The following is a 16,677-nucleotide window of genomic DNA, read 5'->3' on the forward strand; positions in this document are numbered from 1 at the left end:
CTCCACAGCTCTCTGAACAATGCAGATGATTCGTTTTGATCCGTGTAAATGCATCACCTCTGCTCTGAACTGTACTGCAGAAGCAGAGGAGCAAATCAGGGCTATTATTTTAAAATTTTAATTCATATCTTGGGTTTTTTTCAAATTATTTATTTTTTTGTGATTCCCTTTCAATGCAATGATCAGAGAGCTGTCCAGACAGGGGCAGGAGTGGGCCGACAAAGTGTGTGTGTGTGTGTGTGTGTGAGTTATCCTTTTAATTGTTTTGAGACTGAATTAACTAACACACACACGCAAACACCCTCCCTAACCTCCACTGAACGCTGCATCAGTGTGATTGCAGTGTTTGCAGTTCACTTGTGTGTCTCCACACTTGTTGTTCGACTGCAGGAGAAGCTGCAGCTCCACCAGACGTGTGTCTGTTTGCTCACAGCCTCACTTTCGCTCGTAGGCATTTAATCTTTGTCACCATAGTAACAACACAAAGATTTCTGACACTCTCTTCCTCACAGTCGCTTTGAGTTTTTCTGCGAACTCTTTAAATCCTCTCTTCTGAGATTCCACGCTGCAGTTCAGAGCAAGTAGATGTGCCACAGCTCTTATTATCTTCCTGCCCTCAAAATGAATATTTGCATTACAAACACATTCAGTCTCTTTTTGGAGGTAGTTCCTGTTTGATTTTACTGCTTGTAGTTTTCTCACGCAGCTTGAAGTGTCGTCTGTTTGTGTGTAGGCTTAGTCCCCTTCAGCAAAGTATTCACAAAGCTGACAAGAATTTAAAAAAGACTGGCATTAAAGCCCCGTTCGTTTCTTCCCTGAATATTGCTGTTTACCTAGTCTTGTTACAGGATCATCAACTCTTTAAACAACCATTTTTAAGACAACCTCAGCATTTTGAAATGAATCACATCCCCTCGTAACAGGCCGCTTACCTCTGTGTGTTAAGAACAAGTTAAGCCAAAGTAAGATCTTTTCCCCTCAGTGTCTCAGATTGTTTTATCTGAATAAAGAAGAGGTAAAAAAAATATTCAGTATTTGCTCAGAAATTTCTAATAATCTTCTAGGAAGTTAGAGAAAGTTGAAACTTTCTTTATTCAAACCCGTGTAAATACTGTAATTATTCAGTAGTTCTTTATTGCTGGAAACTTTATTCTCCATATATGTTGGATTCTTTATTGCCCAAATGACATTCTTCTTTCCAGGAAACTTTACTTTACTTGGAAGTTACAGACCAGTAAAAAAAAAAAATTGTAACACAAAAAAAAAAAAAAAGAATTTAATAATAATAATAATCTACAGTAGAACCTTATTCTTCTTCTTTCCTGCCCCATTAATTATTTCCTGGCCCCTTGCATGGATCCTGAACCCCAGGTCGGGAACCACTAGTTTAGACCAGATCTTACTTAGTGGTACTTCAAAGAAAATAAAACCAAACACTACTTTATAATAAGACCCCAGTGAATCTCTGTTTGATAATAAGCAACATGCTGGTGGTTTATAATTTCCCCTAGTTTCCTTTTAATAGTTTGTGTCTTTAAGTAAATATGACACAAAAAACAGCCATTACATCTGTCTAACTTATTCTACCAACCCCCTCCACCCTTTACGTTTCTTGATCCTTCTTGTCCCCTTCCACCCAACTGGCCCTGACAACCTCCACCACCCCTCCCCATCATCTGCTCTTTTCCCCATCTACATTATAGTCACAGTACAGATTTACCTCAGCCGCTCTGCCAAACAGAAGGGGACCAGCGGCAGCCCCGCGGCTTCAGCTGTGACAGCCCGTTCGGCTGCCAGCCCCCAACAAACCTCAGAAAACATCAGGGCCAGCGTGGCCAGAAAGGGTGGCGCCACCAAGGTGCCACCGGTCAGAAAGACCCCGAGCTTTAACCTCCAGTTGAGGAAGTCAGGGAGTTTGTCTTCATATTCTCCTCTTGATACACCCAGCTACCGCAGCCCCATTAAATCCCCCAGCCAGTACTTCCAGATTTGTTACTAGTCACATCGCTAGTTTATTTCAGCGAGCAAACTATAACATGCTCAGCTGGAGCCGGTCAGTACAGAAAAAGGAGGTGAAAAGTAGATGTTATGTCACACCTCTGTTGCCCCCCACATGTCCCTTCATACCAGGACGTTTCAGAGAGATCACAGGTTTTCAGCATCACCTAATAAAAAAGTAAACAAGCAGGTAATGGACAAGCAAGCAAGTAATAAAGTCCTTTACAATCATATTCTTCTCTTCTAATGAGTTTTGAAAAAAAAGGTTCATTTTGTTTGTTTTGGTTCCCTTGGTGTTTTCTGCACGATTTATTTGCAGTGTTAGCATGTTTTAAACTGATGAGGATTTCTCATTATCCCATTTTCTAAGCTTGGATCTGTTTTTTTGTTGTTGTTTTTTTGTTTGTTTGTTTTTTTGTTTCATAACATTTCCATTTGCTCTGCTTGTGTCCGCATTTTATGTTGGTTAACCTCTGCTGTGAGCTGAATATTTATGAGTTGTGGGAGTTTTTAACAAAGTGTTTGCAGTTCATTTTGCACTCTTTGTTGTCATACAAATGTGTTTAAAATGACTAATAAAGTCAGTTAAAAAGCTAATTTGTTTGTGTTTGCAAATTCTGTCATTTGTTGTCCTTAATTGAGTCTTTATCACAGTAGAAAAAAAAAATATCACATCATCTCATTTCACTCCATTATCCTCTAATCTTGTCATGCATTCAACATTGTCACCCTTATATTTGCATCATAATAGCACATTGTGTTACGCTCTAGTGTTTACAAATGTGACACAATAAAAACTGACACTCCAACCATATATATGTTTTTGTTTTTCTACACGTATATCATCTCATTGACCATTTTCTTTGCTTTTTCTAGAGGAAGGTTATGTGAAAATGTATTTGAAGGGTCGTCCCATCACCATGTTCATGCCCAAAGACCAGGTGGAGGGCTACTGCCTGGAGGCCAGAGGCGAGCTGCCCAGCAACAAACTCAAACTGGACTGGGTGTATCCTTTTACTGCAGCAGACGGAGACAGGGAAGTCAACATCCACTGTGTGATACCACCTCATGTCTTTTTTGTTTTATTTGTTTTTTTAGCTGTAATAAAAAGGTAGAATATTATCCTTCTTCTGATTTGGAAAGTTTTGAGAAAGTAGTCTTCTGCAGAAAATAAAATCCAGGTTGGCCTGTGCTGTCGGTAAGAGGTAAGGAAGCTGCGGATGTGATGTCTCAGATATTCATTTTCACCATGGAGCGCTGCTGCAGTCAGACCCCGGGCTCATGGCTCTGCAGCCTGCAGTCAGTAATAATCTGCATAAAGTCAGCAGCTTCTCTTGTGCTGTTTTATTTTTATTTTGTTTCATGTGTGGGTTTTATCCCTTCCTTAAATTTGTTGTTGAAAGAATGAATGTAGTGTGTTGTTCGATCCAGCAGAAACCCAAAGGGAAAAAGCTGTAAGGGAAACAAAGAAATGATTAAATCTGAGGAGGCAAACACACACACACACACACACACACACACACACACACACACACACACACACACACACACACATGCACACACATAGACACACAGAGACAGAGTAGAAACGAATATGTGTCTCTTTCTCCAAACATTACACCTGCTGGTTCAACTGTGGGCAAAATAGGTCCTTAAGTTTTTCACCCATAGTATCGGGCTGCAGTTATTTCCATTACTGATTAGTCTTGATTAGTCAGGTCCTAAAACTCAGGCTGCAAATTTCTTGTCCAAAAGCCAGAGGTATTCAGTTTGCTCTCACAGAAGACCTAAAAAAACAACCACAAATGTTTACGAGTGAGAGGCTGGAACAAGGGAAGGTTTGACAGTTTGCAAAAAATTGATTTGTTTGTTTTGAAAAACAACAAATCAATTATTGAATGGAATAGTCGAATGACTGCTGATTAATTTTCTTTTGATGGATTCATTGTACGAGCTCTTCTTTGGATATTACTTTTACTTTAATTCCTTGACCTTCGCTACAGCTACGGTTACCGCGGTCGTGACTGTCGCTCCAACCTTTACCTGCTGCCCACCGGAGAGACGGTGTATTTCATCGCCTCGGTGGTCGTCCTGTTCAATGTGGACGAGCGGCTGCAGAGACACTACACTGGACACACAGACGACATCAAATGGTAAGAGACGCACAAAACTGATGGGCACGCTGCTGCAGTCCACACCAAACCTTTCATCTCTTTCCCCTGTCAGAGTTGATATTTTCTCCATTTCTACAATCCTCACAGGCTGTGTACGTCATTCACAGCTTTTCTTTTCCGTATTCCTCATAGTCTTCCTGGTTATTCTTGCAGAAAAAAAAAAACTATAATGAGGGAAGTAACAGGCAAACAGGTGTACTCAAGTTTTCTGAGCAAGTTTTTGTGCACAAACATCAAACGTCTATTTGAAGGGAAGTGCGCAGTGCACTGAGAGCAACTGTCATCACACTCTGAGGTTAATAAACATTCAAGTTATCAATCATCACTTTGGATTGCAGTACAAAGGATGTGTTGCCGACAGATTCTCACTCCTTTGAAGGCAGAGTGTTGGAGCTTTACACGTCCTACGAGTGTTGCTATACCCAAAAGGGGATGAATTTATCTTAAACTGTTTCATTTCCCCTACACATTAGTACAGACAGCGTGTGGTAGCTGCAGTGAATATCATATTCAGAGCTTTAGAAAGCTCACTCACCAGACACTGGCTTTCATGTTCTGCCAGCACGTTGCTCATCTTTATTCAAATGCTCCTTTTGATGTCGAAAAAGGCTTTTAAATGTTTTCATGTCTGTTTCTCACGTCTTTCTCTTCACCAGCCTGGCTGTCCACCCCGACAAAATCACCATAGCAACCGGGCAGGTGGCGGGAACCTCTTCAGATGGAAAAGTAAGTGAGATCTCTTATTGATATTTTATCACTTAAACTTTCAGCGTCTGATTTATTATCTCAGGGAGGAGTTATGTTTTTGCTATTTTCTGTGAGCGGTGATGTTCACTGAGCTGGTTCAGGCAAATCTGCTGAATAAACAGGCTGAGAAAGTGAAACAGGTTCACTCTGCGCTCACTTACACACTCCCTGAATTCAGTTTGCGCTTCAGTAATTTATAAGCCTTACATCGCATCATGCTGATGATATATCTCTCCTTTTGTTGTGCCCCTGTGTGTGTGTGTGTGTGTGTGTGTGTGTGTGTGTTGTTCCTGGCAGCAGCTGGCTCCTCACGTTCGTGTGTGGGACTCTGTCAGCCTCAACACCCTCCATGTTCTGGGTACAGGCTTCTTTGACCGAGCCTTGGTGTGTTTGTCTTTCTCCAAGTCGGTAAGGACAGTCCTCTGACACCTTTAGCAAAGACTTTAAAGCTCATGTTTGACATAGTGACTTAAACTTTTGACTCTTGCTATGTTAAGCATTGTGTCTTACTCTGTACGTCAGAACGGAGGAAACACACTGTGTGTCGTAGACGACTCCAACGATCACGTCCTGTCTGTGTGGGACTGGCAGAGAGAGGACAGACTGGCCGAGGTCAAGGTACGAGTGTTTTTCTAATGTGCGAGTGTACAAACACTTCCAACCTCTTTCTCTTCGTCAACCAAACGCGTCTCTTGTTTTTTACGTGCCTCGGTTTAGTGCTCCAACGAGTCGGTGTTCGCTGCGGACTTCCACCCGACAGACAGCAACATCGTCGTCACCTGCGGCAAGTCACATCTCTATTTCTGGAACCTGGAGAAAGGCATGCTGGTCAAGAAGCAGGGACTGTTTGAGGTAGGGCAACAAGAATCTTTCTCACATGTTAGGACCACACCGTTAAGCATTAAAGTTTGACGTAAAGGGACAAATTCAATCGTGACAACCTGTGATGTGATGTCCATGTGTAACTGTACATAGAAAATGAATGGTAGTCTAATAGCAAAGATTAAATAACATGTGTGTTCTGGTCTTGCAGAAACAGGAGAAGCCCAAGTTTGTGTTGTGCGTGACCTTCGCAGAAAATGGAGACGCTATAACTGGAGATTCCAGTGGGAACATCCTGGTGTGGGGAAAAGGTATACAGTGTTCCTCACACAAAGTCATTGCCACAGTGTTAATAATAATAATAATAACAATAATGATAATAACTTTATTTATATAGCGCTTTTTCAAAACAGTTACAAAGTGCTGTACTGACACAAAAACAAAACAATACAAGACACAGAGAAGAGAAGAGAGGCAAATTAGCAAGGCAGGTATAACAGGGAGAATTACAAATACCTGTTAAAACAATGAAATCAATAAAGCAGACTTAAGAAAATAAAACCAAAAGTAGAAACCAAGGCTAAAAGCATTGAAATCAAGAATTATACAAGTCTTGTGTTTTTTAGACTGGGGCATCGATTCAGCTCACCTGATCTCCTCGGGCAGGCGAGTCTGGGGGCTTGAACAGCAAATACAGCTTTGGTGTTTAGCCGAGACTTTGGGATTGAGGATCTCGGACAGTGCGTTTGGTTATAAGGATAGAGCAGTTCTGAGATATTTGAAGGTGCCAAACCGGACAGAGCCTTAAAAGTGATAAAAAGTATTTCAAAATTGATCCTTACAGACACAGGTAGCCAGTTGATGGAGGCTAAAATGGGTGTAATATTATCACATTTTTTGAAACCAGTTTCGAGTCTAGCTGCAGCATTTTGTATGAGTTGCAGGGAACAAAGAGATTTTTGAGAGAGACATGTATACAGGGAGTTGCAGTAATCAAGACGTGATAAGATGAATGCGTGATAACCTTCTTCAGATCAGTGACTGACACAAATGATTTGTCTGTTCGGCAGACGCTCACAGAGGTTCGCCGGCAAGTTTTAGTGGAGACATACAAAGAAACAGAGGGTTTATAAGGGTTTCCACGGGTTAAAAAATATCTAAAAAAAAAAAGAAGTGTGCTTCCACCTGACTCGTGGAATGAGAGGACGTCAAAGTGACAAAACCTCAAAAAGAGCCAAATGAAAAAGAATCTATAAAAAATATGTTTGTGGTCAGAAGCTCAAAGATGTCTCATTGTGCTGGGGCTGTCAGGAGATCAGGGATGAGGACGGGGTCACACCAAGGGTAGAACAAGAGCTGGATCTTGTGAGGAAGCATTCAAAAGAAGAACTGCACCTCTCACCCTCCCTCTCCAGCGCCACCATCTCTCCGTCTCTGATTTTCTATCTATTGATCACTCCGTCTGGTCGTCTGACAGACGACGGTTAATCTGCCCTCGTCAAGCAGCTGACCTTTGTGTCCGACCGAACCGTCTCATCCATCTCATCCCATCTCTGTCACGCAGGCACTAATCGTATCAGCCACGTCATCCAAGGAGCTCACGAGGGCAGCATCTTTGCTGTGTGCATGCTGAGGAACGGCACGTTGGTGTCCGGAGGTAAAGACCGCAGGCTCATTTCTTGGGACAACGGCTACCAACAGATACAAATGGTGGAGGTGAGAAAAAAAGTTCAACAAAAGTTAAGAGCAGAAAAATATCAAAGCTGACAATACAAATTAAGTTTATAAATGACACATCATTTTTGAAGGCGTGCTCTAAGGCTCCACAGCATCCTAATGATCTGATCAGATATAACCTCATTCTGTAAATATGGATTATTAAAATGTTAAACTGCATATCCAGCTCCTTCTTTTGAAGTCAGTCTCGGTCTCTTATATTTGCCCCCCTGCCTGAGGCGGCAGACTTTGCATTCTGAACACTGCACCACATCATAAATATTACAGAGGATGAAATGATTTTGCGCTTTCAGTGAAATTCATGGATATTTATGTTGATGAGAATTATGGATCACTCATGTCTTATTTTTCTCAGAGGGGACCAGATTATGAATTAAAAGATAAGTTGATATTTTATGGCAGATGTTCAGGTGAACGGGTGGCTATTATATTTTTTCTCCACAGGTGCCTGAGTTGTTTGGTCCCATCAGGACCATAGCAGAGGGCAGAGGGGAGACTGTGCTCATCGGGACCACCAAGAACTTTGTTTTGCAAGGCAGCTTGGATGGAGAATTCATGCCTATTACACAGGTAGATGCAACAGTCTAGTGCACTACCCCTACAGCTGGTCTACAGTGAAGGGCTGCAACTCAAAGCTATTTCTGTCATTTTTATTTTCAAATATCTCATTTTGTTTGGCCAATAGTTCACAACACACACATTTTCATTTGTACAAATAAATAACACAAAGAAAAGCAGCAAATCAATTATCAATTATAATAATTAGGTTTCTGTGTCTTGACTGATCCATTAAACCACTAATTGCTGCAGCTCTGCTACGATGTTGTCCAGGCTTTACTGATCTTTTTGGTTCTGGACAAAGTAAAGTTTGCATTTTAAAGTCTGCGATGTCTTAGCAGAATGAGAATTAATAGAATTGTAAGAAGAAATATTAAAGAAAAACTCTCCTCTCCTCTCCAGGGTCATACTGACGAGTTGTGGGGTCTGGCTGTCCATCCCTGGAAGCCTCAGTTCCTCACCTGTGGATATGACAGGCAGGTCAGCCTGTGGGACTCCAGCACCCATCAGCTCATCTGGACCAAAAGCATGGAGGTATTATTAGTCAACACTGCCCCCCTGGGGTCAGTCATGGGAACTACACAGTGCCCAACAAATATAATGCTACTGCAAGTGGATTGGTAACTACTTAGTCAGTGCTGATGACCTTGAAAAGCTTCAGGAATTTTACATGTAGAATAAAAAAATGTGTTTTTACGTCCAGTTTTCCAGCCAAAGCAGTGTTACACCATGAGCATCATTTTCTATTTCTCCTGTTTGGCATTAAACATCCCCTACTGTGCTTTTTGGTTCTGACAGGATGCTGTCCAATCAGCAGGCTTCCACCCAACCGGAGCTGTGGTTGCCATAGGAACCCAAATTGGCAGGTACAGATCCCATCACTGAACAGCTCTTATTGGCTATTCGATCTCTAACGAGTTACAGCAGTGCCTGACTGCTTCAGCAAAAGAAAAGTTGTAAGAAAACAGTCGTTGCCAAAGTTTTAAAATCAGATTTTGATGATTATTAATCAGATGAGGATGAGATTGAGATTGAGATTGAGATTGAGATTGTTCAGCAGTCTGTCACTGATCCTGCAGGTGGCTGGTGCTGGACACTGACTCTAAGGATTTAGTCACGGTGCACACAGATGGGAATGAACAGCTGTCTGTTATGCGCTACGGGCCAGGTATGTTGATAACAGCTGACAGTGTGTTTCTCCTGAGCATGCAGAGTGTTGGTCTCTCAGTCAAATCAAATAATAATTTCAATTTTTGAGAATAATATTCCTAAAAGCATAAAACATACAATGTAGGTTACACAAAGTCTTCCTTTACATGAGGAGATTTTCCACTAAGAGTACTGACGTTCTACTAAAAGTAGCTTCAGGACCCAAACTTGAATCTCAGGGTTACCTTTAATATCAAATGTTGGCATTTCTCCTCCCCCTAAGATGACATCACACTGTAACCCTTTATCCTGAGTGTGAAGAAATGTGTTTGTCCAACATTAAAAACAAATTAAAATAAGTTATCGACTTCTACAACTGCAGCCTAACCCATTCATATTAATAATCCAGATCATTCTAAATAATAAATGAACATCTGCAAACTTTAACATTGCATTTTATTTTGATACCAATGATCCTCCGGTCTTCTTTTATTTCATTTAGATGGTAACTTCCTGGCCATCGGTTCCCACGACAACTACATCTATATCTACGCTGTGGCAGAAAATGGGAGGAAGTACAGCCGAGTGGGGAAGTGTTCGGTGAGCACCTGTATTTATATTCCCCCCCCCTCATCCATGGTTTCTTTATTTTTAGTTTCTCCCCACATCAACTTTATATTTAGTTCCCTCCTCGGCTCTATATTTGGGCCTCGGCTCTGTACACTTTGTCCTCACCGTGTGTTGATAGAGAAGCTTTAAAATGATAAATGACAGCGAGCTGAGTCACACGGTGGTGTGTCTATGTAAACACAATGACTAAGGGTTGCTGTATCAAATTGGATCAGAATATCTAGGATTATTTGTGGTGCTTGAAAAACCATATTGCCTCCACTGCAGCAATGCTGTGAAGTGTGTTGTTGTGTTTCTATGAGGAGACATTGTCTAACCTGGTCCTATTATATATTATCTCAGGGCCACTCTAGTTTCATCACCCATTTGGACTGGTCAATGGACTCCCAGTATCTGGTATCAAATTCAGGAGACTATGAGATACTGTACTGTAAGTATGATCACCACCATCCTCATATTTATTGGTCTATGTTTGAGTAACATGACAGATAAGAGTACATGACAACAATACAAAACATTTCTGCATCAGCTGATTTCTTTGTTTTTTTGTTTTTTTTTAATTATTTTTAATTTTTTGTTGTTTATGTTCAGTATACTTTATGCCAGCAGTGTCGAAACTATATGACGTGCAAAAACCTAACTAACTAACTGTCAGTGGAAAAACTAACCCTGAATCACAAAAAAAAAAACTATGAACATCAACATGTTTTGATGTGTAGATGAACGGTTTTCTGCTCCGCAAGAAATATCCCATTAAGTGCGGATTTTTTCAATTTCAGGGATGATATGGAGCTGACATGTTGATTTGACTGAGCTGATTCTTGCTGTGAAGCAAATGTTGCAAAGCTATTAAAAACATGTCAAAAAGACTCAGTGTGTGATGGACCTGCAGGATATTAACCATGGCACACAGCGGTGTTGAATTTAAAGGCACATGTTTTCAGGGGCTTTAAGTCACAGTACCCCTGATGCTAAGGTATGCTAAAACATTGTGTTCATCTGGTTTGTGTGTGTGTGTGTGTGTGTGTGTTTGTGTGTGTGTGTGTGTGTGTGTGTGTGTGTGTGTGTGTGTTTCCCCAGGGATCCCATCAGTGTGCAAGCAGGTGGTCAGCGTGGAGACCACCAGGGATATCGAGTGGGCCACATACACCTGCACTCTGGGCTTCCAGGTTTTTGGTAAGGGAGAGCTCCCTCCCCCTCTCTCTCTCTCTCTCTCTCTCTCTCTGCATGTTTTAATGTTCATGCGACAGCACTAAACAGGAGATTCTGCTGCCCTCTCCTCCTCAGGCTTGTGGCCCGACGGCTCAGATGGCACCGACATCAACGCCGTCTGTAGGTCCGGTGACAGGAGCCTCCTGGTTACTGGAGACGACTTTGGGAAGGTCCATCTCTTCTCGTACCCCTGTTCACAGTTCAGGGTAAGATATGCTTTCATATACTGTCATGTATAATATACATCTCAGTAATATTAAGAAGGAAACTTAAGTTCTTGTAAAACGTCTTCTTTTCTTTTCAGGCTCCCAGCCATGTTTACAGCGGCCACAGCAGTCACGTGACCAATGTAACCTTCCTGTACGACGACAGCTACCTGGTGTCGACTGGAGGGAAGGACATGAGCGTGATGCAGTGGAGGATAGTCTGAGCTGGCAAACCGAAACAGATACTGTCAATTAAACTGCTGCTGGGGGTCTGAAACCCAGTTGAACTGAGCTGAACTGAACTGAACTGCACTAAACTGAACCGAACCAAACTTAAATTAACTCAGATGCTAAAAAGACGTGGATCTGACTGAACTGAAGTGAGGTGACAGCAGAGGAACTTGCGTCCTGAGGTTTCCTTCCTGATCTGCTCTCACATCCCAAAATGAGATGAACTGGTAGAGGTGTAATGTGCGATTGCTTGAAATACAAAAATCCTGAATATTTCTCCATTTCCTTTATTCACACTACATGTAAAAAAAAAAGAAAAAGAAAAAAAAGAAATCTCTCTCTCTCTCTCTCACACACACACACACACGCACTGTAGCCTAGTCACCAATGACATGACACGAAGCAAATCAAACGGATCAAATCCAACGAAACAGAACCAAAGGCTCTGACTTTCTGACTGCATTTGTACAGTTTGGCTTTCACTGTTTTTGTATCGTGCACGCTCCTGCCACAGATGACGGACTGAATAGGTTTGCTTCGCTGCCTGTTCCAGACTGAATATCATCGAGCTGGAGATCCAAGAGCGCTGGGACAAAAACTGTGTACGGAAAGAAAGAAGATAGTGATTTTCTAATTGTTAAACTTTCTTTTGTTTTGTATTTAACAACTCAGGAAAGCCCTAGTGAAGCAGGACCCTTCCCTGTTATTAACATTGACATATCAGAGCGAGTCTCTGGCCACCCTAAAAACATCTCACTAAAATATTCCGAGAGGCGTCAACCATCAGATACCAGGTATTTTATTCAGCCATTACTGATTTATTTGCATCGACTAATTGTGTATTAGAACTACATATAAAGTCAGGGCTGATTCTGAATTTGGTGCAAGGAGAATAATATAGTTGAACAGGAGACACACTGCATGGTTCTTTCCAGTCAGGTGGGATGTTAACCATCATTTGGAACAATTATATCATGCAGGGTGATGAAAAGTTACATTGTCTGGATTCAAAATTAGGATTTTAACCATTTTCAGCAAAATTGTCTGAACATTTTCTAAATGTTTGTGCTTCCAGGTCTTTCAAAAAAAGACGCTTTTCCTATTATTTATTGACCATGTTTCAAATCCATCACTGCTGACATCAGTTCCTTTGAGTTTTTTCCCCCCATAATAAAACCCCAGTTTGTCCCAGACGTGTAAATATACAGAGAGGCTTGACACAGATATGAGCAAAATGTGGGTTAATATGTGGTGTTTGAAACTGTTTCCAGTTTTTTTTTTGGAATGAGTCGTTGTTTGTTTCCTTTGCCTCGAGGTGCAAGGAGAATCAAAATCAAGCATGTACTGGGTTTTTCGATGATGTGAAGCCTTTTCAAACCTGTTATCTCCTTACAGTTCGTTGCACCCAGATCAGTTTATGAAGGAGAAAGATGAGACCATTACACTGTAACTGTTTATGTCTGATGTGCTCTTCAGGTGTGCACCATCAGTCACTGGCAAGATATTTAACTGAACTGAACCCTCTTGAGGTGGGTTTTTTTTTCCTATATTGCACTGCTTCAACCTGATAAACACACAGCAGGTCTATCAAGTAAATTACCATTTAGCACTTACTGGAGTTCTTCAAAAACCAATGTCTGCTCTCTCAACCTTCCAAGCTGTGTACCATCCGGTCAGATCTATGGTACGGTTCATAGCATGTCACACCATGTCACATCTTATGGTTAACAGCAAGCCAAAATTACTCACATGCATGAATAACTATAATTCCTTTAAAGTGATCATTTAACAGGGTTAAGCTGATTTTTTTTAGTGTGACCATAACTGCCACTGATATGAGGCATGTTGGTGTTGTTTTGAAATCCAGACGGGTGACTGATTGTTGGAGTTGTCTTTATCAGGAAAACCACTGACATCTAACAGCAGTGATATAAAGTCACCACTCTACAGAGTGAATGTAACATGATTTGTCTGACCACTAAACACTTGGGGCTGCAGAATAGCCTTCCATTGGACACTTAACATTTGTCTGAAAGTAAATGCAACATGAAATTCCTATGATGCTGTGTCTTATATTTCCCAGTTTATGACATGTTTATTTTTTGATATTGTATGTCTGTCTGTTTTAAGTTGAAGTGTCATCAAAGTCACTGACAAGTGTAAATATAATGCACTTTGTTCAAGGTTTGTACTCCTTTACAAAATGAGAGGTAAAAACACATTTTTGAGCGTCATAGAGTAGCAGCTTCTGTTGAGCATTATATAGGAGTAGGCTATTTGTATGCCTTGCGATCTCGGGGTGGGGGGTGGGGGGGGTCACTGGGCTGCATGTACGCGTCTTCCCCGCAGGTGGGCAGCATTGAGCCGGTCTACTCCCCCTCCTCCTCTTCCTTCGCACGCCGTATTAGTGTTTTCCCCCAAATCTCTCCACCTCACCAAAACACTCCGAATGGGAAGAAAATATGGCATGAGGGAGGCGGCGGCAGACGACCACCGTTTACCGTCTTCTACCGAGCACGAACCCCGGCTGAACATGGACTTAAGGAAACGCAGCGGCGCGCGTGGAGAGCAGGGACAACGGAGCACAAAGCCGATGGGAGAAAACGCTGCTCGGGTTTTCGCTTAGCGTTCCTTGCCACACGACTCATCATCGTCAGCCTGTGATAATATTTCCACAGACGCACACAAGGGACACGAGGTGGAGGGAGGCTGGTGGGGCTGATTCAAGCCTCCCCGGATACTGTCTACAAAGACACAAAGGCGGACTGGTGGTCCATTTCATCAGCCTCATCAGTGCCATCAGCTCCGATTGAATAAAAGACGAGAAAATGAGGTAAGCGGCGGCCAGCACCATGCGCTCGGTTTGACGCGTCATGACAGATGCGCACCGACAGTCAGCCCTCTGCCTCCAGCCTGCACCTTCATTTATTCATTTTTCTTATCAGAGCATACAAAGGCTATTATTAGATTGAAGAATTGCATCTGCTTAGACACCTTAAGGCTAATTTTTCCCCCTTGTAAGGACGGCATGTTGAGCATCCAGGGGCCCACCCACCGGGCCTCAGCTTCATATAGGCTTCCTTTACCATTCGCTTCACAGTCATGAAATACAAGGCTTTTATATCAGTTCTGCTGTCCCCCCCACCCCCACCCGCTCTATTGTCACCGCCGGACCCGCCCGCACATTGCATTGAATGCAGGGTTTAATCCAGACCAAAGTTGTCATGGAAACGACAGCATCATGTATTTCTGTACATAAGTAATACGGCGCAGGCCACCTGGTGAAATAAAATGCTGCTTAACGTTGAACGGGACTGATGCAGCGGTGTGTGAGTGGCTGCAGGGGGGGAAATTGGATAAGTGAGGGCGCCTATAACCATCGCAACAAGAGGAGGGTGTTTATTCTGGTGGTTGCCAGGCAGGTTATCAGACCCCCAACCCCCCCTCCTCATACACACACCTACATAAGCCTATACTCCATGACGGATCGACACATGCACATTCGGCCTATAGAAAATGTGTGTAATGATAGAAATGTCCATTCTATATATCCCAGCTTGTGGGAGGTATTTTAAGCCCTTTCCCTGCTTATGTTGGAATGCAGAATGCACTGAGGCCCAGCAGCACTGTCTCTCTATTCTGCTCTATTTATGAAACAGTCCTTTTTATATTTTCCCTGTGCTGCCTGTAGTTTGACTCCTCTGTGTCTCCATAGCTGCAGCCTGCACCATTCTGTTTTATGGCTTCAGATTTACTCTGACAGCTCTGCTGAGATACAGTGCACTCTCCCTGCTTTTGCTGTAGCTACCGGTGTTTGACTACGTGTGTGTGAGAGTGTGAGACTGTCTGGGTGTGTGTAGCCCTTCAGTGAGCAAAAGGAGATGGAGAGAGAAAGGAAATAAGAAAGAAGTGATAAAACAGAATAAACATAGGTGCTCTCACATCTGGATATCTTGTGAGAAGTGCTGCTGTTTTTTCATCATGTGTCTCGATCCAGATATTTCAGCCCTTTCCTGTAACCTCGTTCAACTCAAAGCCGGCAGCAGAACTATTTCGCTCTCAGACGGTCAACATGTAAGATTCATATCTTCCAGTCCAGTTGGATGAACGTCCCGTTTCCTCTTTTCTGTAAATCTGTGCTGCTTGTGTCCCGTCCTGTGCATGTATGTTTTTGCCAGAGGCAGATCTGGTCTTTGACTCAAGCCCAGAAGGGAAGTCTTAAATCTCCACAAAGCAACAACAAGGTGACCTCGCTTTTCATTTTGCGTAGTAAATAAAAAAAAAAAGGTTTAATTCAATGAGATGATTTGTTCACCATCACTGCCTCCATTGCAGCATTTATGTAAGGGTGCACATGCATTTATGTATGTGCACATGAGTGTGTGTAGGTGTGTGTGTGTGTGTGTGTGCACAGATGTGACTGATGTGTTATTTTTAGCCTGGGAATGTTACTGGTTTTATTATGCGATGGCTCTTCTATGCTGTCAGTGTTTGCTGCAATTTGGTTGGTTGCATACTGGTCACTTTTGGATGCTTGTGTGTGTGGGTGTGTGTGGGTGTGTGTGTGTGTGTGTGTGTGTGTGTGTGCGCGCGTGCATGTGAGATAGAGGTAAAGTGGTTTGAAAGAGAAAGAGTGGAAGAGGGCAAAAAAGCGAGGTGTCCATCCTTTTCTATTAATGCAAGACGATTTCTGCAGCGCTTGTTGTGGTGACTCATGGTAGGAAAGGTAGAATGAGCGAGTGCAGCCAGTGGAAGGTAAAACGCTGAGTTATGCATCTTACTGCAGGCTGCTGCTGATCAGAGAGCAGCTCCACGTGAGCCAGCGTCACCACAACTCCAGCACTCAAATCCTGCAGGCTTTCATTGACACAGAAAATATAATAGTTCAGTCTGGATTTCAGGGAGACCTTTAACTACATAGGTTTGGTAGAAATACCAAAACAAATATTCTTTTATGGTTTTTTTTTTAAATAAACTCTTTGTTTTTATTTATTCATTTAACAAAAGAAACCACAATTGTCAAATCTTAAATGTCGTCTCAACATAAGCAGCCGTACAAGAACTTTTAAATCAGAATCAATCGGATCAAAGGATAACTGATCAGAATTGTTCATCTGCTCGCCTGCATTTGGTACATGACTGATTTCAAACACATCTCATCTAGCACCAAAAAGGTATTGAAGTTTCTGACACAGTCCTAAGGAAACATGGGC

General features: G+C 42.2%; 1 protein-coding gene across 6 annotated transcripts in view; it reads left to right on the plus strand.

Annotated features, from left to right (window-relative positions):
• eml1 (EMAP like 1) overlaps positions 1–13,522 on the plus strand; it is a 52,650-nt gene extending 39,128 nt beyond the window's left edge. For 5 of the 6 annotated variants that reach the window (XM_023393717.2, XM_023393714.2, XM_023393716.2 and 2 more), the window contains 17 exons: positions 2,875–3,004; positions 4,002–4,151; positions 4,829–4,898; positions 5,217–5,327; positions 5,442–5,537; positions 5,637–5,771; positions 5,953–6,052; positions 7,306–7,457; positions 7,923–8,048; positions 8,439–8,570; positions 8,835–8,902; positions 9,116–9,204; positions 9,688–9,785; positions 10,158–10,245; positions 10,896–10,991; positions 11,103–11,233; positions 11,332–13,522. In XM_023393717.2, the coding sequence (XP_023249485.1) occupies positions 2,875–3,004; positions 4,002–4,151; positions 4,829–4,898; positions 5,217–5,327; positions 5,442–5,537; positions 5,637–5,771; positions 5,953–6,052; positions 7,306–7,457; positions 7,923–8,048; positions 8,439–8,570; positions 8,835–8,902; positions 9,116–9,204; positions 9,688–9,785; positions 10,158–10,245; positions 10,896–10,991; positions 11,103–11,233; positions 11,332–11,457 (1,898 nt within the window). In that variant the 3' untranslated portion in view covers positions 11,458–13,522. The remainder of the gene's footprint in view (positions 1–2,874; positions 3,005–4,001; positions 4,152–4,828; positions 4,899–5,216; positions 5,328–5,441; positions 5,538–5,636; positions 5,772–5,952; positions 6,053–7,305; positions 7,458–7,922; positions 8,049–8,438; positions 8,571–8,834; positions 8,903–9,115; positions 9,205–9,687; positions 9,786–10,157; positions 10,246–10,895; positions 10,992–11,102; positions 11,234–11,331) is intronic. The other variant, XM_023393715.2, reaches the window with a different exon arrangement.
• Positions 13,523–16,677: the final 3,155 nt, after the last annotated feature.

This window comes from Seriola lalandi, unplaced genomic scaffold (genome assembly GCF_002814215.2).
Source record: "Seriola lalandi dorsalis isolate HSWRI2012SDOR001 ecotype SW California unplaced genomic scaffold, Sedor1 jcf7180002054942, whole genome shotgun sequence".
NCBI lineage: Eukaryota > Metazoa > Chordata > Actinopteri > Carangiformes > Carangidae > Seriola > Seriola lalandi.